The 20,201-nt window shown below is 55.9% G+C and overlaps 1 protein-coding gene across 2 annotated transcripts in view; it reads right to left on the bottom strand.

Moving 5' to 3' along the window:
- Positions 1–20,201, bottom strand: part of PPL (periplakin) — a 50,368-nt gene that overhangs the window by 6,387 nt on the left and 23,780 nt on the right. The window contains exons 3-18 of one of the 2 annotated variants that reach the window (XM_068969403.1): positions 15,539–15,693; positions 14,769–14,889; positions 14,078–14,191; positions 13,941–13,982; positions 12,553–12,714; positions 12,348–12,455; positions 10,531–10,626; positions 9,145–9,267; positions 8,901–9,047; positions 8,130–8,281; positions 7,072–7,169; positions 6,750–6,910; positions 2,899–3,077; positions 2,667–2,805; positions 1,747–1,940; positions 297–447 (exon numbers count right to left, since the gene is read on the bottom strand). In XM_068969403.1, coding sequence (XP_068825504.1) covers positions 297–447; positions 1,747–1,940; positions 2,667–2,805; positions 2,899–3,077; positions 6,750–6,910; positions 7,072–7,169; positions 8,130–8,281; positions 8,901–9,047; positions 9,145–9,267; positions 10,531–10,626; positions 12,348–12,455; positions 12,553–12,714; positions 13,941–13,982; positions 14,078–14,191; positions 14,769–14,889; positions 15,539–15,693 — 2,142 coding nt within the window. The remainder of the gene's footprint in view (positions 1–296; positions 448–1,746; positions 1,941–2,666; positions 2,806–2,898; positions 3,078–6,749; positions 6,911–7,071; positions 7,170–8,129; positions 8,282–8,900; positions 9,048–9,144; positions 9,268–10,530; positions 10,627–12,347; positions 12,456–12,552; positions 12,715–13,940; positions 13,983–14,077; positions 14,192–14,768; positions 14,890–15,538; positions 15,694–20,201) is intronic. The other variant, XM_068969404.1, reaches the window with a different exon arrangement.

The following is a 20,201-nucleotide window of genomic DNA, read 5'->3' as shown; positions in this document are numbered from 1 at the left end:
TTCACCCCAAGGCCCTGCTGTCTTCTGGGGAGCCAGGGCTCTGGGCTGTGGAGGGGGGTTTCCCCCAACGAGGGCTCCCTGGTGACCCTGCAGTGATCTGCTTATTTAGCAGACCTGTGCCGGGGAGGGGGGTGGGGATCTGCTCCAGGCCAGGCCCCATGCAAGGGACCGGGGAGGGAGCGGCGAGGGGGGCCCTATCCTCGAGCTCAGAGATGCGGGTGCTAGGAGCCTGCTAGGCCAGGACCACAACCAGGCGCCCGTCCACAAAGGGGTTTGCTGACTCCCAGCCTGCTCACCTTCTGGTTGTTCAGCTTGGTCTCCACTTGGCCAAGGCCGTCCGTCTCCTGGGGCTCGTAGCTGGGGATGTGGGACAGGAACTGAAGCAGGCGGTCACGGCCGCTGCAGAAGGCGTCGTGCTCAGCCCGGGCGCTCTGCAGGCTCTGGGCCCTGCGGGGCAAAGCCAGCCAGGCCTTTGGGCGCTTGGGTTGCACTGAGAGCTGCCTGCTATCCCTTTCTAGAGGTTACCAAAGGGAACTGAACTGGGAGTCAGCGCAACATTTACCAGGAAGAGGAGTAGTTAGATAAACTGTGGAGTATTGGGTGGGAATACTGCATGGCCTCCATTAAAGGCAGGCAGGCCTGAGTGTGCGGACCTGAGGTGATGCCCACTGTGAATCCCAGGACCTAAATCACTCTCAGATCCAAGGAGAAATCACAAGGGAGGTGTGGAAATCTTTTGAACTCACTGAAAATAAAAACATCATTTGTGGGACAAAGCGAAAGTAGTACTTAGCAAGATGTACTTAAATGCTTAGATTAGGGAGAAAAAAAAAGCAGACTCTCAGATCAACAGTCTAAGCTAATAAGGAAGAAAAAGAAAAGCCAACTGAACCAAATGTAAGTAGTTATAGTAGGAAATAATGATGAGCAGAATTCAGTGAATCAGGAAACAGGAAAATGGAAAGATCACTGCAGCCAAAGCTGTTTCATTGAAACAGTCAGTGAAGTGATCAACCCCAGACAGAATCATCAGGGGGAGAAAACAGAATAAACAAATACAACAAAAGAAGATATGATGTCAGGAATGAAAGCAAGGACATTCCCTTCAAGGATAAGAGAATATTATGAACCATTTCATGCCCAAAACTCAACAGCTTGACGAGGTGTACGATGTGTCCTTGAAAGACACAAACTTGTGAAGCTGCTCAAGCATCAGATGACCCAGATTGTCCAATATCTAATAAAAGAGGTTGCATTTGTAGCTAAAAACCTTCTTACAAAAAAAAAAAATTGCAGGCCCAGATGGCTTCCGGGGTGAATTCTACCACACATTTAAGGAAGTATTACCCAGTCTTCACAGACCCTCTTTCAGAAAACAAGAGGAGGAGGGAGCACGTCCTGACTGTTCAGGCCAGGAAAACACACGACGGGGAACTAGTAGGACACGCTGGGTGTTCCTGCATTTCCTACCAACCCTGGTTTGTACAGGGTGGCTTTGGAAGGACACACAAGAAACTCATAGCAGGGCTGATCTTGGGGGAAACAGTTTGGTCATTACAACCCCTGTGGGTTTTAAAAATTTTGTATGTGTATTGCTTTTTCCAAAAAGCAGCAATTATTTGGAAAATAAACAGCCTTCAGCGCTGTCCGCAGAAATCCTACTTGGGTGCCTCAGGCAGACTAGCTAAGCCAAGGCCACCGAGACCACCCTCCCTAACCCCCCAGCCTCGCCCCGCGGCCCCTGACCTGAGCTCTGCCTGCTGGCAGAGGCTGTCAAAGCGCTGGCACAGCTTGTGCACCTCGGCTTCCTGGCGCTCCAGGTCCGGGCAGTGCTCCTGGAAGCGGCTGGCCAGTGACCCCGAGCACTGCTTGGCGGCCTGCAGGTTCCGCTGCACCTCGCTGAGGAGGGCCTTCCGGGCCTGCAGCTCGGAGGCCATGGCCTGCGGGGCGGAGAGGCAGGTGGCGGGCGCCGTGGCCAAGGGCTCCAGGGCCCAGAGTGCTTGGGGCCGCCTGCTTAGAGGAGGTGGTGGGTCTGGCCCGGTCAGGGACCAGGGCTTTGCCTCTGAGTGGTCCTCAAACCTGAGGTCACTTCTACAATTTCTGTCTCGTGACAATGAATACCACCTGGGAAAAACAGCTTCTAAAACCCTGAGGTGCACAGTGCAGGCCGGTAACACTGTATGTGGACTGAAGGGCCCCCGGCGGAGGCTCTGCCCTCCGAGCCTGCTTCCTGGATTCCCAGTGAGGCTGTCACCAAAGCCAAGGGGTCTGTGAGGTGGTCCATGAATGAGGGGCCTCCCACGAGCTCACAGACGGGCTTAGAACAGCCCAGTGGCACCGTGAAGACGGCAGGTGCTGGGCAAGGGGCAGAGCTGCCTCTGCTCAGCTGACCTGCCCGGCAGGCATCTGGGCACAGGTGGCTAGGTCTGCTCCTTCAGAGAAACGGAGAGGGGGTGGCTACGCTGATACCTGATTTGCAGATACCAGCACCTGATTTCCGCAGGCCCCACAAACCCCTTATGTGGCTGGGATTCCAAATCTGGAGAGACCTGCTGTCCTGGGCCTTGGGCCCCTTGATTGTCCAGAGGTGGAGGGTGAATGGGAGCCCTTAGAGCCCACTCGCAGCTCAGCGAGGGGATTCCAAGGCCTGGAGTCCCCACACTCACCGCCAGCTCCTGCCTCCTGCTGTCTAGGGCCTGGTCACTCTCGGGCACTGTGTCCTCCTGGGCCAGCTGGGTCTCATACGTGGCCAGCATCTCCCGGCCCTGCTGCAGGCTCTTCTCCAGGCGGTTGGCGATGTCAACTCTGAGGACACGAGTCAGGAGTTAGCTGCGGGGTGGAGGGTGGCCCGGCCCCTGACCACCCTGCCTGGCCTCACTGTTGCCCGCCTGCACCCACTTCTCCTGGGCGGCTTCCAGCAGCTGCACCAGGCGCTCGTATCTGCGCTGGGTGTCCTCCACCCGCGTTCTCAGCAGGGCGGTGCTGCTGCTGTCCGGCAGGGCCCGCATGAATGCCTCGCCCTCGGCCGTGCTGCGCACCTTCTCGGGCTCGATCCGTAGCAGCTCGTTGGTGATGTTCTGTGGGGACCGGAGCCCTCGTGTTGGCCACGGCCAGGGGCCCCTCTCCCCCAGGACACCCTCCCTGGGGTGGGGGCTGCCTGGGGGTCTGGGGCACCGGCCTAGGAGTCGGGGTCTGTAATGAACATCCCCGGGGGTTCTGATGCACTGGATGGGGACTCAGGACTGATGAAAATCAACAGGTAACACCAAGCACTTCAGGTTCCCACTACTCCACGGGGATGGTGCTACTGACGGGGAACCCTGACGAGATGGGTGCGACTCCATGAGGCTGAGGAATTTGCAGCCACGCCCCCACCCCCGTACCAGGCCTTGGCTCAGCCCCTCCCAGCCCTGGCACGAGCCCCGTCAAGGGCCACAGCACCGCTGTGAGTCCCATGTCTCCTCTGTGGGCCCGGGAAGGTTGCACCCACGACGGAGGGGGCCAAGGACCCCAGAAACTCTGTGTGTGTGTAGGAGGGTGTGTGTAGGAGGGGGTGTGTGTGTGTGTATGTAAGGAAGGTGTGTGTGTGTGTGTGTGTGTGTGTGTGTGTAGGAGGGTGTGTGTGTTTGTGTGTGTAGGAGGGTGTGTGTGTATGTGTATGTAAGGAAGGTGTGTGTGTGTGTGTGTGTGTGTAGGAGGGTGTGTGTGTTTGTGTGTGTAGGAGGGTGTGTGTGTGTAGGAGGGTGTGTGTAGGAGGGGGTGTGTGTGTGTAGGAGGGTGTGTGTAGGAGGGTGTGTGTGTGTATGTAAGGAAGGTGTGTGTGTGTGTGTGTGTGTGTAGGACGGTGTGTGTGTTTGTGTGTGTAGGAGGGTGTGTGTGTGTATGTAAGGAAGGTGTGTGTGTGTGTGTAGGAGGGTGTGTGTGTTTGTGTGTGTAGGAGGGTGTGTGTGTGTGTGTAGGAGGGTGTGTGTGTGTGCATAGGAGGGTGTGTGTGTGTGTGCGTAGGAGGGTGTGTGTGTGTGTGTGTAGGAGGGTGTGGGTGTGTGTAGGAGGGTGGGTGTGTGTAGGAGGGTGGGTGTGTGTATGTGTAGGAGGGTGTGTGTGTGTGTAGGAGGGTGTGTGTGTGTAGGAGGGTGTGTGTGTAGGAGGATGTGTGTGTAGGAGGGTGGGTGGGTGTGTGTGTAGGAGGGGGTGTGTGTGTGTAGGAGGGGGTGTGTGTGTGTAGGAGGGGGTGTGTGTGTGTAGGAGGGTGTGTGTGTGTAGGAGTGTGTGTGTGTGTGTAGGAGGGTGTGTGTCTGTGTGTGTAGGAGGGTGTGTGTGTGTGTAGGAGGGTGTGTGTGTGTGTAGGAGGGGGTGTGTGTGTGTGTAGGAGGGTGTGTGTGTGTGCATAGGAGGGTGTGTGTGTGTGTGCGTAGGAGGGTGTGTGTGTGTGTGTGTAGGAGGGTGTGGGTGTGTGTAGGAGGGTGGGTGTGTGTAGGAGGGTGGGTGTGTGTGTGTGTGTGTGTAGGAGGGTGTGTGTGTGTGTGTAGGAGGGGGTGTGTGTGTGTAGGAGGGTGTGTGTGTGTGTGTGCGTAGGAGGGTGTGTGTGTGTGCATAGGAGGGTGTGTGTGTGTGCGTAGGAGGGTGTGTGTGTGTGTGCGTAGGAGGGTGTGTGTGTGTGTAGGAGGGTGTGGGTGTGTGTAGGAGGGTGGGTGTGTGTAGGAGGGTGGGTGTGTGTATGTGTAGGAGGGTGTGTGTGTGTGTGTAGGAGGGTGTGTGTGTGTGTGTAGGAGGGTGTGTGTGTAGGAGGGTGGGTGGGGGTGTGTGTAGGAGGGTGTGTGTGTGTGTGTAGGAGGGGGTGTGTGTGTGTAGGAGGGTGTGTGTGTGTGTGCGTAGGAGGGTGTGTGTGTGTGTAGGAGGGTGTGTGTCTGTGTGTGTGTAGGAGGGTGTGTGTGTGTGTGTGTGTGTAGGAGGGTGTGTGTGTGTGTGTAGGAGGGGGTGTGTGTGTGTGTAGGAGGGTGTGTGTGTGTGTGTGTGTAGGAGGGTGTGTGTGTGTGCATAGGAGGGTGTGTGTGTGTGTGCGTAGGAGGGTGTGTGTGTGTGTGTGTAGGAGGGTGTGGGTGTGTGTAGGAGGGTGGGTGTGTGTAGGAGGGTGGGTGTGTGTATGTGTAGGAGGGTGTGTGTGTGTGTAGGAGGGTGTGTGTGTGTGTGTAGGAGGGTGTGTGTGTAGGAGGATGTGTGTGTAGGAGGGTGGGTGGGTGTGTGTGTAGGAGGGTGTGTGTGTGTGTAGGAGGGGGTGTGTGTGTGTAGGAGGGTGTGTGTGTGTAGGAGTGTGTGTGTGTGTAGGAGGGTGTGTGTCTGTGTGTGTGTAGGAGGGTGTGTGTGTGTGTGTGTGTGTGTGTAGGAGGGGGTGTGTGTGTGTGTAGGAGGGGGTGGGTGTGTGTAGGAGGGTGTGTGTGTGTGTAGGAGGGTGTGTGTGTGTGTGTAGGAGGGTGTGTGTGTAGGAGGATGTGTGTGTAGGAGGGTGGGTGGGTGTGTGTGTAGGAGGGTGTGTGTGTGTGTAGGAGGGGGTGTGTGTGTGTAGGAGGGTGTGTGTGTGTAGGAGTGTGTGTGTGTGTAGGAGGGTGTGTGTCTGTGTGTGTGTAGGAGGGTGTGTGTGTGTGTGTGTGTGTGTAGGAGGGTGTGTGTGTGTGTGTAGGAGGGGGGGTGTGTGTGTGTAGGAGGGGGTGGGTGTGTGTAGGAGGGTGTGTGTGTGTGTAGGAGGATGTGTGTGTAGGAGGGTGTGTGTGTGTGTGTGTAGGAGGGTGTGGGTGTGTGTGTGTAGGAGGGGGTGTGTGTGTGTGTGTAGGAGGGGGTGTGTGTGTGTGTGTAGGAGGGGGGGTGTGTGTGTGTGTAGGAGGGTGTGTGTGTGTGTGTAGGAGGGGGTGTGTGTGTGTGTAGGAGGGGGTGTGTGTGTGTGTAGGAGGGTGTGTGTGTAGGAGGGTGTGTGTGTGTGTGTAGGAGGGTGTGTGTGTGTGTAGGAGGGTGTGGGTGTGTGTAGGAGGGTGTGGGTGTGTGTGTGTAGGAGGGTGTGGGTGTGTGTGTGTAGGAGGGTGTGTGTGTGTGTAGGAGGGTGTGTGTGTGTGTGTAGGAGGGTGTGTGTGTGTGTAGGAGGGTGTGTGTGTGTGTAGGAGGGGGTGGGTGTGTGTGCGTAGGAGGGGGTGGGTGTGTGTGTGTAGGAGGGGGTGTGTGTGTGTGTGTAGGAGGGGGTGGGTGTGTGTGTGTGTAGGAGGGTGTGTGTGTGTGTAGGAGGGTGTGTGTCTGTGTAGGAGGGGCGTGTGTGTGTGTGTGTGTGTGAAGGAGGTGAGCTGTGGCCGGCGTTCCTGTGCTCCATCCTCCCGAGACCCCCTGAGCGGGCAGCCAGCCCATTTTACTGAAGAAACTGAGGTCTGCAATCAGGGCAGGGGGGCTGGCTCTGTCGGCCCAGAGCCCCTGGGCCGCCGGGCACCCCGCCTCTCTCCCAGCTGGGTGCTGACCTGCTCAGGCTGCAGTCCTGCTGTCATCAGCTCTATCAAGAGCCCTTTCTCCTGGAGACATGTCTGGGGGGCACCAGACCTCTGGCACCTCTTCAGTTCTCAGCCTAGAACAGCGCCTCTCCCTGTGACTCATGGCTTCCCATTACACGTGGCAAGCGGACCCCATGGAGCACCCAGAGCCCCCATGGACGTGAGACTGTGGGCAGGGCCCGCGGGAGGCCCAGGGGGCCAGCCCGTGCCCCCAGCCCTGGGTACCTTGAGGTCCTTGGCCCGCTCGGCGCTGTCCTGCACAGCCCGGCCCTGCTCCAGCGGTGGCCGCAGGATGGCCGTGATGGCCTTCTCCTGCCGGTCCAGGTCACTGGCCACCTTGTCCAAGCTGGCCAGTAGCTGGCGGCCCTGCAGATCCGAGGCATCTGCTGGAGGGAGGTCAGAGTCAGGGGGCCGTGGGGGCCCTAGTGGGTGTTTAGGGGTCAGCTCAGCGTGTTCCCCACCCTGCTGTCCCATCTACTACACAGACCCTGGATTTGGGCCCCTTCCCGGTCCCCCCAGAGCCGCGGGCAGTGGCCCTGGTACCCACCTCCAGAGCTCTCCGCCTTCAGCACCTCATGCCGCTGCTGGAGCGCCTTTCTGCTCCCAGCTGCCTTCTGCCGCAGGCTCTGGTACTGGCTGCCCAGGCTGTGATAACAAAAAATGGGCTGGGGACCCCGAGGTGGTCCATACCCCCACCACCCACAGAAGCGGGACCCTGGGTTCTGGCTCAACAGACAGCCCCGAGGAGTCTGGCAGCTCCTCAAAATGCTTTGAAATGTCAACATAACACATGCACACAGAGGATCTGCTGAAACACCGGCTTCTGTCTGCTCCCGGGTTCAGTGGGCCCCTTCCGCCTCTCCTTTCTTCCTCTGTCTCTTTTTCCTTCATAGCAAGTCTTGCGACCTACAGTGGTCTTGTTTGCTCATAACTTTTCCCCACCACGATGCTTCCTCCAAGGGAGCAGTACATAGCAGATGCTCAATACATATCTGCTGAACGAATAAATGAAGGAGTTCCTGAATCACTCATTCAACACAGAGTTCTTTGGTGCCTGCTTTGCACCAGGTATGGAACAAGACCCTGCAAGTATACCAAATCTCAAGGAACCTCTGCCCAGTGGGATGGACACATAGACACAGAGCAGCCTCATGAGAGCAGCGCACGAGGTGGGAGAAGGTGCTTGGGAGCCAAGAGGCGGCAGCCTTTCGTCCTGGAGCCAGAGTGGAAGATGAGGGGAGGGGGCAATCAGGGACGGCTTCACAGAAGAGGTGGCCCCTGGGCTGGGGTATTCAAGCCAAGAGGTCTGAGTCAACAGGGCGATGCGTTGGCGTGCAGGGAGGGGGAGTTACACGTGCCAAGGCCCCGGGGCACCTGCAGAGAGGCCCCTCTCTGCAACATACCCAGAGCCGGACGCTCACACACAAGTTGGCCAGGCCAACGGGATCTGCTGCTGTTCCACCTGAGCCTCCAAAGGGGGTGCACGTGTGGGACACAAGTGGCACCCTGAGGCTCAGCTGTGGTGCCCAGGGCTGTGAATGGGGCCTGAGAGCCCAGGGAGGTGCGGCCACACACCACACCAGCTCCTCCTCCTTTACCCCATACCTGTCAGCCAGAGCCAGGGCCTCGGGGTCGGTGGGAGGGATCATGAAGCAGACGGCCGGGGCAGTCAGCTCATTCCCCGCGCTATCCGTGAGGTCCCAGCTCTCCCCGTTGTTCCTCTGCAGGGTGTAGCTGTAGCCCCGAGAGATCAGGCCCTGGTGGGGGACAGGCCAGTCAGGACACATGGAGAGACCTGTCACAGCTGGTGGTCGGGAGCCAGTCCCTGCCTAACTCTGGGACCTGGGGAGTCTTAGCCTGTCTCTCAGAAACTCCTCAAGAGGTTTCATCATGAAGATGAGAGGCTATGCTAGCCTAAAACCTACCTGGACTTCCCTCTGGGAAACCCCACCCCATGCAGTCCCAGCCCAGGTAGTCTCCTCCCTTCATCCTCTGACTGCTCAGGGTGAACGTGTGACTTAGGTCTGGCCAATGAGAGAATGGCACTCACAGCCACAGTGATTGGTTCAGGCTGAACACATGACTCAAGAGTGGGCCAATGAGAACCTTCCCTGAGACATCTGCTGGAATAACTGGTGCTTCTAAGCTGGTGGGACAGAAGGCCAGGTGGGACCATGTGGCAGGGGTAGGGGTGTGTGTGGGGTGGAGAGCGCTGGCAGAGAGTGACCCCAATGACGGAGATAAACACAGGCTCCTGAAAACGTCTGAGGTCCTGCCTCCAGCCCTGTCACCCCTTAGGCCTTTCAGTGACCTGAGAAGAGGCCGATCCGGGCCCAGTCTGCCTGGGGCACCTGGAACACCTGGGCAGGGGCTCACCTGGTCACCCTCGAAGTCACAGAGCGCCTCCACGGGGATGGGCTTGAGGGGCGTCTCCCGGCGGTACTTGAGGGGCACCACCTGCTGCCCTCGCTTCTGCAGCCCCCGCACCACATGCTCGTACTTGTCCAGAGCCTTCTCCTGGTCCTGGATGTGGAGGGGAGTGCCCGGGTGAGACCACGCAGCCCTCCCCAGGCAGCAGGCAGGGAGCCAGGGAAGGGCCTACTCGGCGGGCGTCACTCACGTCCAGCTCCCGCAGTAGCAGCTCAATCTGGTATCGGTCCTTGAAGTCGGGGCTGTATTTCTGGTTCAGGTCCGAGTCCACCTTGCGAAGCAGCTCCTGGGCATCCTTCATGTCTTTGTGGAACTAGAGGAGACCAGAGGGTCCCATCACGGACGGGAATCCACCAGGATGCCTGGGGCTCATCCTGGCTGTGACTTGAAGCCCACTCCCAGGTGGGGCTGGGCCTCCCACTTACCCTGAATCCACAGGCTTGGGGATGCCCCCAACCCTCCCCAGCCCACCTTCCTGGGGGGCTTCACAGGGAGAAACCGGGTCCCTTCTCACCAATCCATACAATGCCACCTCTACGACACACTGTTTTCATGTCCATACACCAGTAACCTTAGGGTTCTCCTCTATTCCACTTCTGTCTTTGCTGGGAACACCCTGACTTATTCTAAGTCTCAGTACATGGAAGACAAGCCTCCCCACTTGGTTCTGGGAAACTCTCTTGCCCGTTTTTCAGCCTATCAGCTCTGGAATCATTCACTGACAGCTGTCCCCTGGGCTGCAGCTGTGAACATGATTTTGGGATCGCTGGAAAGTCCACAGCCCGGCAGGACTGAGATACTACGACACCAAGTTAGTTATGTTAGCGTTGTCTGAGTTCAAATGTCCCCAAACTGCCTGCTCAGAAGAATCACGTGCAGCTGTCTTATTAAAAACACGTTCCAGTGGAAATACAGCAGTATCCATCAACACTGTGCATGGAGAACACACACGTGGTCTACGCATACAATGGAATCTATGGAATATTATTCAGTTGTGAAAAGGAATGAAGTTCCAGTTCATGATGAACCTTGAAAACATGTTCAGTGAAAGAGCCAAACACAAAAGGCCACAGATCATGTGAGTCCACTTCTATGCAATATCTAAAATAGGCAAATCCAAAGAGCCAGAAAGTAGAGGGGTGGTCATCAGGGGTTGGAGTGGGGGAGGTGACTGTTTATTAGGTACAGAAGTTCTACTTGGGGTGGTGAACACGTTTTGGAAAGACAGTGGCAATGGCTGCACAACACTGTGAATATAATCACTGCATTGGGTTGTCCACTTAAAAATGCCCAAAATGGCAAACTTCATATAATATATATACCAAAATGAAAACCCCACACACCTATTCCTGCACCTGTGCTCTCTTAGTGAGTTAAGACTCCCCAGTCCCAGCCCCCTGGGAAGGCAGACAAGGGCCCGGCAATTTTAGGGCACGTGCGTGTCCACCATGAGAACCACAGAGACTGGGCGGCGTGGGAAGGCAGCTCTGAAAGGCTCCCGAGGAAGCGGTGCTGAGCCCACAAGGGAGCCAAGTGGGCGCTGGGTGCACCTCCATGGGGCCCGGGTGGCAGGCACCTGGTGGTAGTCCTCCATGTACTTCAGGTGGCTCTCCTCGCAGATGAGCAGGTTCAGGTATCCCTTCCAATCTGCGTGGACGGCCTCCATGTGAGCCTGTCAGAAGAAAGGGGGCACACTGCTGCTGGCCAGGCATCTGGGACAGGGCTTCCCAGGTGGTGCTGGCGATAGAGAACCTGCCTGCCATTGCAGCAGATGTAAGAGACGCGGGTTCGATCCCTGGGTCGGAAAGATCCCCTTGAGGAGAGCAAGGAAATCCATTCCAGTATTCTTGCCTGGAGAATCCCACGGACAGAGGAGCCTGGCAGGCTACAGTCCACAGGGCAGCAAACAGAAATGGACATGACCGAAGCAATTTAGCACACACACACACAGGTATCTGGGACACCAGGGGAGGGATGGTGGGATTCCAGACCAGAAAAGGGTAGAGGAGAGGGGCATCTGGCTTCTGCATGTGTGTGACTCCCAGCCAGTTCCTGCCAGGAGTGAGAGGAGGAGAGAGGAGAATGTACTGAGGAGTCAAGCAGGGCTGCCATGTTTGGGCGCACAGGTTGTGCACTGCACAAGGGACAAGTAGGGGCTATGTCTGCCCAAAGTGGTGCTTTAAAAAAAAATCTTACAAGGTATTCGCCAGATTCATGTCCACCAGAACTCAAAATGTGGCTTTATTTGGAATAGGATTTTTGCGGATATAATCAGTTAAGAATATCAAGATGAAATCCTAGATTCAGGGTGTACTTATAAGAAGAGGAGAGGACACACAGGTGAGAAGGCCATGTAAAGACACAGAGGTGGATATAGGAGGTGTCTGTCTAGTCAAGGCTATGGTTTTTCCAGTGGTCATGTATGGATGTGAGAGTTGGACTGTGAAGAAAGCTGAGACCCGAAGAATTGATGCTTTTGAACTGTGGTGTTGGAGAAGACTCTTGAGAGTCCCTGGACTGCAAGGAAATCCAACCAGTCCATTCTGAAGGAGATCAGCCCTGGGGTTTCTTTGGAAGGAATGATGCTAAAGCTGAAGCTCCAGTACTTTGGCCACCTCATGCGAAGAGTTGACTCATTGGAAAAGACTCTGATGCTGGGAGGGATTGGGGGCAGGAGGAGAAGGGGATGACCGAGGATGAGATGGCTGGATGGTATCACCGACTCGATGGACCTGAGTTTGAGTGAACTCCAGGAGTTGGTGATGGACAGGGAGGCCTGGCGTGCTGCGATTCACGGGGTCGCAAAGAGTCGGACACAACTGAGTGACTGAACTGAACTGAACTGCAGGAAAGCCAAGAATTGCCAGCAGTCACCAGAGTCAAGGAAAGAGACAAGGAAGGATTCTCCCCTCGAGCCCTCAGAGGAAACAAGCCTGCCAACACCTTGATTCTGAATTTCTGGCCTCCAGAACTATGAGAGAATAACCTTCCATTGTTTAAAGCCTCCAAATTGGTGGTCATTTGTTACAACAACAATAGGAAACTAATACAGGCACCACATGGTCTTCAGAAGTCTAGGGACCGAGGGCTAGGGCATCGAGAGAGGAGGCAGGGCCAGACAGAGGAAAAGTGAAAGTGAAAGTGAAGTTGTTCAGTCGTGTCTGACTCTTTGTGACCCCTTGGACTGTAGCCTACCAGGCTCCTCCATCCATGGGATTCTCCAGGCAAGAGTCCTGGAGTGGGTTGCCAGACAGAGGAAAGGAGACGGCAAAGTGGAGAGACAGACAGACACTGGACATAGGACCCTGGGGCCTGCCTGAGTGCAGGGAGCCCAGACCAGAGGTCACCTGGAGGCCAGCCTGAAGCAAGTGTTCCTTCCTGGGGCTCACGCACCTCAATGGAGTTTCTCCCGGGGTGCTCGGCGGCGAGCAGCTGGTCACCCTCGCTGTGCAGCTTGTTAATTCTCTCCTCTTTGGCCTCCAGGTTCCGGTGGATGAAATTCTGCAGTGAGGGCGGTGGAGGGGCTCAGTGCCCAGGCGGGCAGCCCCAAGCTCCTTCCAGGGCCCCCCGCCCCGCACCCCCAGAGCCCAGCACCCACCTCGTACTGGCGCCGGCGGCTGGGGTAGTTGAGGTTGCGGTCACTCCAGTCATACTGTATGCGGCCCTGGGCCTGCTGGTCCAGCCAGTATAGCTCGTTGGTGCAGCGCTGCATGTAGTCCTGCAGCGAGCTCAGGTGCCGCTGCCGCGCCTGTGATGCCGCCTGCAGGCAGGCAAGGACAGGGCTGCAGCCTCGCCGGCAAGGGACTCCCTCCACACCTCCTGCCCCGCTGGACTCCCTTGGATAAGTCATCTGACCCTCCCAAACCCCTTCATTCGTTCAGCAAACGTTTATTGTGCATCTACTAAGTGCTGGGCTAACGCAGGAGACAAGAGACTCGGGTTCCATCCCTGGGTTGGGAAGATCCCCTGGAGTAGGGCATGGCAACCCACTCCAGTGTTCTTGCCTGGAGAATCCCATGGACAGGGAACCTGGCGGGCTACAGCCCATAGGGTCACAAAGAGTCAGACACGACTGAAGCAACTTGGCACGTATGCAAGTGCTGGGCATGGCTCCAGGCCCTGCGATATAGCAGTGAGTGAAACAGACAAAACCCTCACAGAACAGACATGCTTGTGGAGCCTCGGTTTACTCATCTGCAAAATGGGAATAATAGCACAGATCTCATAGGGCACCAAGCCTGGCATACAGTTGGTGCTCCATAAATGTTAGCAGCTATGCTTCTGCTTTTGTCTTTAACATGTCATGGTGCCAACTACCACAGGGCAGTGGGGAGGGGGTGTCTGCATTCCACTCTGCAAATGAGATCAGAAGTGAACACGTACGGGGGAGCCGACCATGTCCCATGACTGCGCAAAGGACTTCTCCAACATCAACTCAGGCAACCCTGAAGGCTTCCTGTAAGCCAAGGAGTGGAAGTGACTCCATTTTACAGATGAGGAGACTGAGGTTCCCTGAGGCTCAGCAGCTCATGCTCGAGGTCTCCCCACCTAAAGGGGTGGAGGCGGCCCAGCTCCAGAGCCTCCTGCCATGGGCTACCCTGTCACCGTCCCTGCATTCTCATGTCTGAGGTGTCTGTAACATCCACAACAAGAAAGCATTTATGCATCCTGTGCAGTTACAAAGAAGGTTTTGAAAACAGAAATAGAGAACTTTTGCTTATTAAGCACCTCGCATTGTACTTGGCACACAGTGGGTGCTCAAGAAAGAATCAAGAAGCAAACAGTAGAATAAACTGTGTCCATAGGGTCTCTTTGGGTTTTCTATGAGCAAAGGGCAATCAGGGGTGCCTCTCAGGTAGGGGCTCGGGATACTGCTTCTCCCCACTTCATCCCCCTACATCCTGCTTGAAGTGTTAACCGCACACACTTCTTTGCCCACAGCCTGGCTTCCCGTCCCCTCCCATCCCGGTCCTGGGGGCATCTCACCAGCAGTTTCTGGTACTTGGCCTGGAGTTCACCGTTCTGCTCCTGAGGATAAGGCCGAGGACACGGGTTAGGGTGGGGGGTGCAGGCAGGAGCCCCTCCTCCCCAGGGTCCCTTCTGCCCCTCCCCCAGGCACACACCTTGGCCAGGTGGGGCCCGATGGCCTTGACCTCATTGTGAAAGATGTTGTGTTGCTCCACCTGGTGGTCCACCAGCGGCAGTTCCGTCCCGAAGCTCTGGCTGCTCAGCTTGTCCTGGCCAGGGAGGCGGGGGCACGACACACACGGGCATGGGCCAGGGGGCCCAGGACTCACAGGCCACTCAGTACCCATGCCCGGGGAACCTTAGCTCTCCTCCTCACAGCACCAGCTGAGGAGGCAGTTAAGTGGCCCCGGAGGGATGAGGGAAGAGGTTGTCACCCCTGATCTCATTTAATCTCACTACAACCTCAGAGGCCCTCGCGGTTACTGCTTCCATTTCACAGATGGGAAAACAGGCTTGGCTTGGGGAGTCACTTGCTCAGGATCACACCAGTGGCCGGGCTTCTCTGGGGTGGAGATGGGCTGGCGAGGGCACAGGAAGACCAGCGGCCGGCCAGAAATCTGGCTGCTGCCCCCAGCTGACCAGGACCCCAACGATCCTGGGAGGCTCCCAACCTCCACCACATCTACTGACCCTGGGCTAGGCACTGCACCTCTCTCTGAGCCTTGCTCATCTCATCAACACAGACATCAGGAAATAACTGGGAACAGCAGGGCTCCAGTGCCCATGCAGTGGAGGGGGGGCTCCTGGCCTTACATGGCCCCACCCCAGCTGAAGCCCGGGCCGTACCAGCTTTTCCTCCACCAGCGCCTCCCAGTTGACCTGCGGGTCCACCTCTTTCGCCACCAGGCTGTAGATTTGCTTGTGTTTCCCGCGGAGGTTGGTCACACGCTCCTTCAGCTGACGGATGCTGAGCGGGGAGGGGAGAGACCACCCTGGTTAGCGGGGCTGGGGGGCAGGCGCAGTGCTTCTGCTGGGGGGCTTCTGCTCCCACCCCATGCCCCAGTCTCAGCTTTCTGCTCAGTGGCCTGGAAGGTCAGGGTCACGGTGGCCTTGGGTCCAGGCAGTCACTCCCTGGCCTGCTCCTGCCCACTCTCTTTTATCCTGCCTTCCCCCACCAACATTTCCTCAGGGCCCGCTATGAGCCTGGAACCATAGAGGTTTTCGGAACAAACAGGCCAGTCTGCTGCTCCTGGAGCCCACTGTCCACCGGGCAGGCTGGGACAGAAACAGTGCTCTGTCCGTGTCTGAGCTGAGGCAAGAGCCAGGAGCTCAGAAAGCCAGCTGGGCATCAGGCAGGGGACAGTGCACTCATAAGCCTGGAGGTCGGGGGCTGTGGTCACACTGTGACCAGGACAGGGGACCCGAGTACTCCAAGCCTCAATTTCCCTAGCTGTGAAATGGGTTGTTGGAAGGATCACATGAAGCATTCAGCTAGGGCTGGCCCCACCATCAGCCCTCCACAAACCCCGACTTGGGTCCCTGCACACTGAGCGGCTACAGCCCCCCTACCCTGACCCCGAGCGGCTCCCTCAGGACCGGAAGCGGAGGGGACCTACTCCTCGGCGATCATGTCCCCCTGGGGGTGCTTCATGTGCTTGGCGATGGCCGCGTCCGCCTCCAGCATGTAGAGCAGCTTCTCTGAGTCTGACACCTTCTGCAGGGCCACATCCCGGTGCTCGGGCTGCCGGCCCTCCTGCAGCCGGGCCAGGTCCTGCGAGAGGCACGAGAAAGGGGTGGGGAAGACAGAGGGCAGGGACTCAGGGGGCACAGCCAGGATCGGGGGGCTCCCCTGGCCCTGCCCAGCCCCTGCTCTGAGGGAGCAGGCTCGGGACACGGCTGTGCACAGGGAGGCATGGCCCATCCAGCCCAGAAAGGAGGGCAGCGTGTGTGTGCGCTCAGCCGTGTCCGACTCTCTGCAGCCCCGTGGACTGTAGCCCGCCAGGCTCCTCTGTCTGTGAGATTTTCCAGGCCAGAATACTGGAGTGGGTTGCCACCTCCTCCTCCAGGGGATCTTCCTGACCCAGGCATAGAACCTGCGGCTCTTGCATCTCTTGCACTGGCAGGTGGATTCTTTACCACTGTGCCAACAAGGGAGGAGGGAGACCCCCGGAAAGGCCTGTCGACAAATAAACCTCAGGAACCCCCTAGCAGTCCAGTGGTTAGGACCCCACATTTCCACTGCAGGGGGAGATGGGTTCGCTCCCTGGTCGGGGAACAAAGATGACAAAGTTTGCACAGGTCGGAGTTTACCAAGGAAGCATAGCAGGGGTGGAACATGGGGACCTGCTTGAGCTCGGGCTCTGGGATTCAAGGAGGCCCCCTGAGGCAGTGACGCAGGCTAAGAATGAAGGAAGAGGGGGAAGAGAGCTGGAGGCAGAGGGAGTGGCCTGTGTGCAGGTCCTGTGGCAGGAAATGATGGCTGGAAGGACGGTCAGGGGAAGAAGCTAGGGGTGGGACAGGGCACGGTGCCACCCATCCTTAAAGGCGACTCCTCCAGGGGCTCCTCAGGGGGAGAGGGTCCAAGCTAGGGGCATGGTCAGGTGTTATGACAAGGCCCAGGAGAGAGCTGAGGGTGGCCTATACTGGGGTGTTGCCAGTGAAATGGCGAGAATAAACAGAGTGGGTGGACCTCTGGAAGGTACAATTGCTCAGTCAATGATGAGTCCAGTTGTTGCTGTTCAGCCGCTAAGTCATGTCTGACTCTTTGCAATCCCATGGACTGCAGCATGCCAGGCTTCCCCGTCCTTGACTATCTTCTGGAGTCTGCTCATGTCCATTGAGTCAGTGATGTTATCTAACCATCTCATCCTCAGCCACCCCCTTCTCCTTTTGCCCTCAATCTTTCCCAGCATCAGGGTCTTTTCCAAAGAGCTGGCTCTTTTCATCAGATGGCCAAAGGATTGGAGCTTCAGCATCAACCCTTCCACGAATATTCAGGGTTGATGAATCCAGGGTCTCTGAGAATTCAGGGAAGAATGATGAACTGGCAGTGGGAACAGCAGGTTAAACACAGCCTGTTAATCCACTTAGTGGACTTTCATGGAGCGAGATGGGCTCTGAGCCAGGCCTGTTGCGGTGGAGCGGAGGGGGGACGAGTCAGAGACTGGACTGAGCACAGGCGGGGCGGGGGGTCGCATAAGGGACCTCGTAGGCCCGTTTGCTACCCCCAGCTGGGGGTCAGTGTCCCCATCTCTGCAATGGCAGTAAGAGAAACCCACGTTGCAGCAGAGGCAGCCAAGGGACCAGGGAATTGTCCCTCAGCCGCCAGAAGATGGGAGTACAGATGGGGACGAGCTCAAAACCAGCAAGTGAGAGGAGCCAGGCACTGAAGGCCACGCCCCTTGGGACTGCCCCAAGTCGGTGGATCCACAAAAGAGGCCAGATGGGAGCAGGAATCCGCAGTCAATGGACCCAGGGGAGCTTACAAAGGGATTACAGGTTTGGAAACTGACCTGTGGAAATGGCTGCACCCCTCGGTGACGTTACTAAAAAAATCACTGCACTGTGTGCTCGAAGGGGGTGCATTTTCTGATCTGTAAAACCCACCTCAATAAAGCTGTTAAAAAAAAAGAAAAAGCACCGAAGGGAGGAACGGCAACAGGAAAAAGAAGTGAACGGAGGTGGTATGGTGCCTGGTATAGTGTAAAATGACTCAGCTCCCTCTTGGAGGAAGAGATGGTATCCAGCCCACATTCCAGGTCTTTCCTGGGCCAACTCTGGGAGGGTTGGGCAGCGAGGGGTGGGGGCAGCTCCCTAAGGGGCTTTGGGGGTGAGACCCATGTGGCAGAAGGCCAAAGTCGCTGGACCATTGCTCCACTGCAGGTAGGTCTGGCTGGTTAAAAAGTTACAACATCATGGTTCTTGGCTTGGGTGGAATTTTATCAGTTCCATCATCACCAGTTGATCTGAAGCTCTGCTGGGCAATGACCATGTCAAAGATTAATTTTGCAAAAGGAGGAAGTAAATTAATCATCTCCTAATTTCCACAGGTGCAGGGACTCCGTGGGAATGCAAAACGTGTCCAGCCAAAATAAGAGAGAATATCCAGCCAAAAGATGCCATGCAGGAGTTCAAGAGTCCACAGTTGGGCAAGACTGATCAATGAGGACAGGTCAGCGCTGTGGTTACCTCGGGGGTGGGGGGTGACATTAATTGCAAAGGTCCCCCAGGACCTTTCAGGAAACGTCCTTTGACTTGACCTGAGTAAAGTTTCCACGGGTACCAACTGACACGAAAACTCACAAGCGTGAAATCTTAAAATTTGGACACTTACCACAGACAAGTTTTTTTAAGTATACAAAAAAAGTCATAGGGACCGACATATCCTGTAAATTTTGCCCACGCTGACGGACAGATAATCAATAAAGCAAATCCAGGAGATGGTTACTGGTAGGATCTGTGTGGTGAGGTTACAGGTGTTCTCCAACCCTTCCGGCTTTTCTGGCATTTAAAAATTGGGATAGGTACAAAAAGAATCCTGGAGTGGGTTGCCATATCCTTATCCAGGGGATCTTCCCAGTCCAGGGGTCAAACCAGGGTTTCCCGCACTGCAGGCAGATTCTTTACTGTGTGAGCCACCAGGGCAGCCCCAGGAATACTAGACAGGGCTGGCATTCCCTTCTCCAGGGGATCTTCCAGACCCAGGGATTGAACCGGGGTTTCCTGCATTGTGGGCAGATTCTTTACCATCTGAGCCACCAGGGAAAGCACAGCAGCACACAGGGCCACACACTGTGTGATTCTGTTTCTATGAAATATCCAGAATATGTATATTCAAAGAGACAGAAGGCAGAGTAGCGGTTGCTGGGCAGATAGGCATGGGAGTTCCCTTTGGGAGGATGAAAGCAACTTGGGACCAGAAAGATGTGGTCATCGCACATCATAAACGTATGAAATGCCATGAAATTCTATACTCTAAATGCTTCACTTTATCTATGTGAACCTCACTTCCATTTTAAAAAATAGGAAAATTAAAGAGAACTTTTGGGTTCTCTTTTAATAAAATTAATTTTAACTTATAAATGAAGATATATATATTTATAAATAGTTTTAAATCATTACTTATAAAACATTAAATAAATAAAATTAATAATGATGTTTTCTTCTGAAAGAAGGAAAAGACAAAAAGATTAGCCCATGCTGTCTTCAAAATCTGGTTTAAGTTTGTTCATTTGAATTAAAACAAAGAAAACATGCAAAATTATCTTCCAAACACATCCTTGCTACTTTGAGTCATGACTCTAAGCAGATACCATGAGACGAGCGCTGGGGTCTGTTCCCTCACACTCTCACAGGCCAGAAAAGGTCAGAGAGACACCGGCTGTGAGGGGATGGTCTTCCTCTCTGCCGGTGGAACCATCTTAATTTGCTTCTTTATACTTGTTTATCGGCCCCAAAATGTTTGTAGCGAACACATATTACTTTTATTAGGAGGAAAAAAGGACACACCCCAAAAAGCTGTTTTCATTTAGGAAAGCACACATGCCACTGTGGCACTCACGAGAGTGGGGAGGAAACAGAAATTGCCAGAGGGACTGGGTACCAGGGCCAGGGCATGGCTGGAGGGAGGGATGCTGGCAGGGCCAGCTGAGGCCAGAAAGAAAGATCGGGGGTGGAGGCAGGGAGAGGAGAAGGGAGGTCCTGGGGGAGGGAGACCCTAGCGGGGAGCAGAGCACCCTCTTGTCCAATCTGCCCCCTTCCCGAGCTCCCCCGCCCCCTACTTCTCACCCAAAGAGTGTCATTCCCCCCACCCACCCGTGTCCCTCAGGGGAGTGGACACCTGGGTGGTCAGCGGAGAGGCAGCCACGTCTGGGCCTGGGGCCAGCTGTGGGGCCAGCCAGCCTCATGACTTGTCCACCCTCAACTCCCCTGAGCTCCCAAGGAACTGCCTCTTAGTCATGCCTGGAATGTGGATGAAATACAGACGCCCGTTTAAATTCAAATTTCAGGTAAACAATGGATAATTTGTAATATAAGTATAGCCCAAGTAGTGTGTGGGAGACACTTACACCCACAAAAATTTGCACCCTAAACTTCAAATGGAACTGGATATCCTGTATTTTCATTTGCTAAATCTGGCAACACCCACTCTGGGGGTGGGGGAATGGCTCTGAGGTCAGCTCTGTCACTGACACAGTCCATCCTGGCCCTCTCTAGCCACAAAGAAGGTACAAACTCAACCACTCTGGGCTGGTGGGGAGGGATTCAAAGAGGAGACGG

Source organism: Capricornis sumatraensis, chromosome 3 (genome assembly GCF_032405125.1).
Source record: "Capricornis sumatraensis isolate serow.1 chromosome 3, serow.2, whole genome shotgun sequence".
In the NCBI taxonomy this organism is placed as follows: domain Eukaryota; kingdom Metazoa; phylum Chordata; class Mammalia; order Artiodactyla; family Bovidae; genus Capricornis; species Capricornis sumatraensis.
The sequence above is the reverse complement of the archived record's forward strand: the minus strand, read 5'-3'. Positions and strand labels throughout refer to the sequence as shown.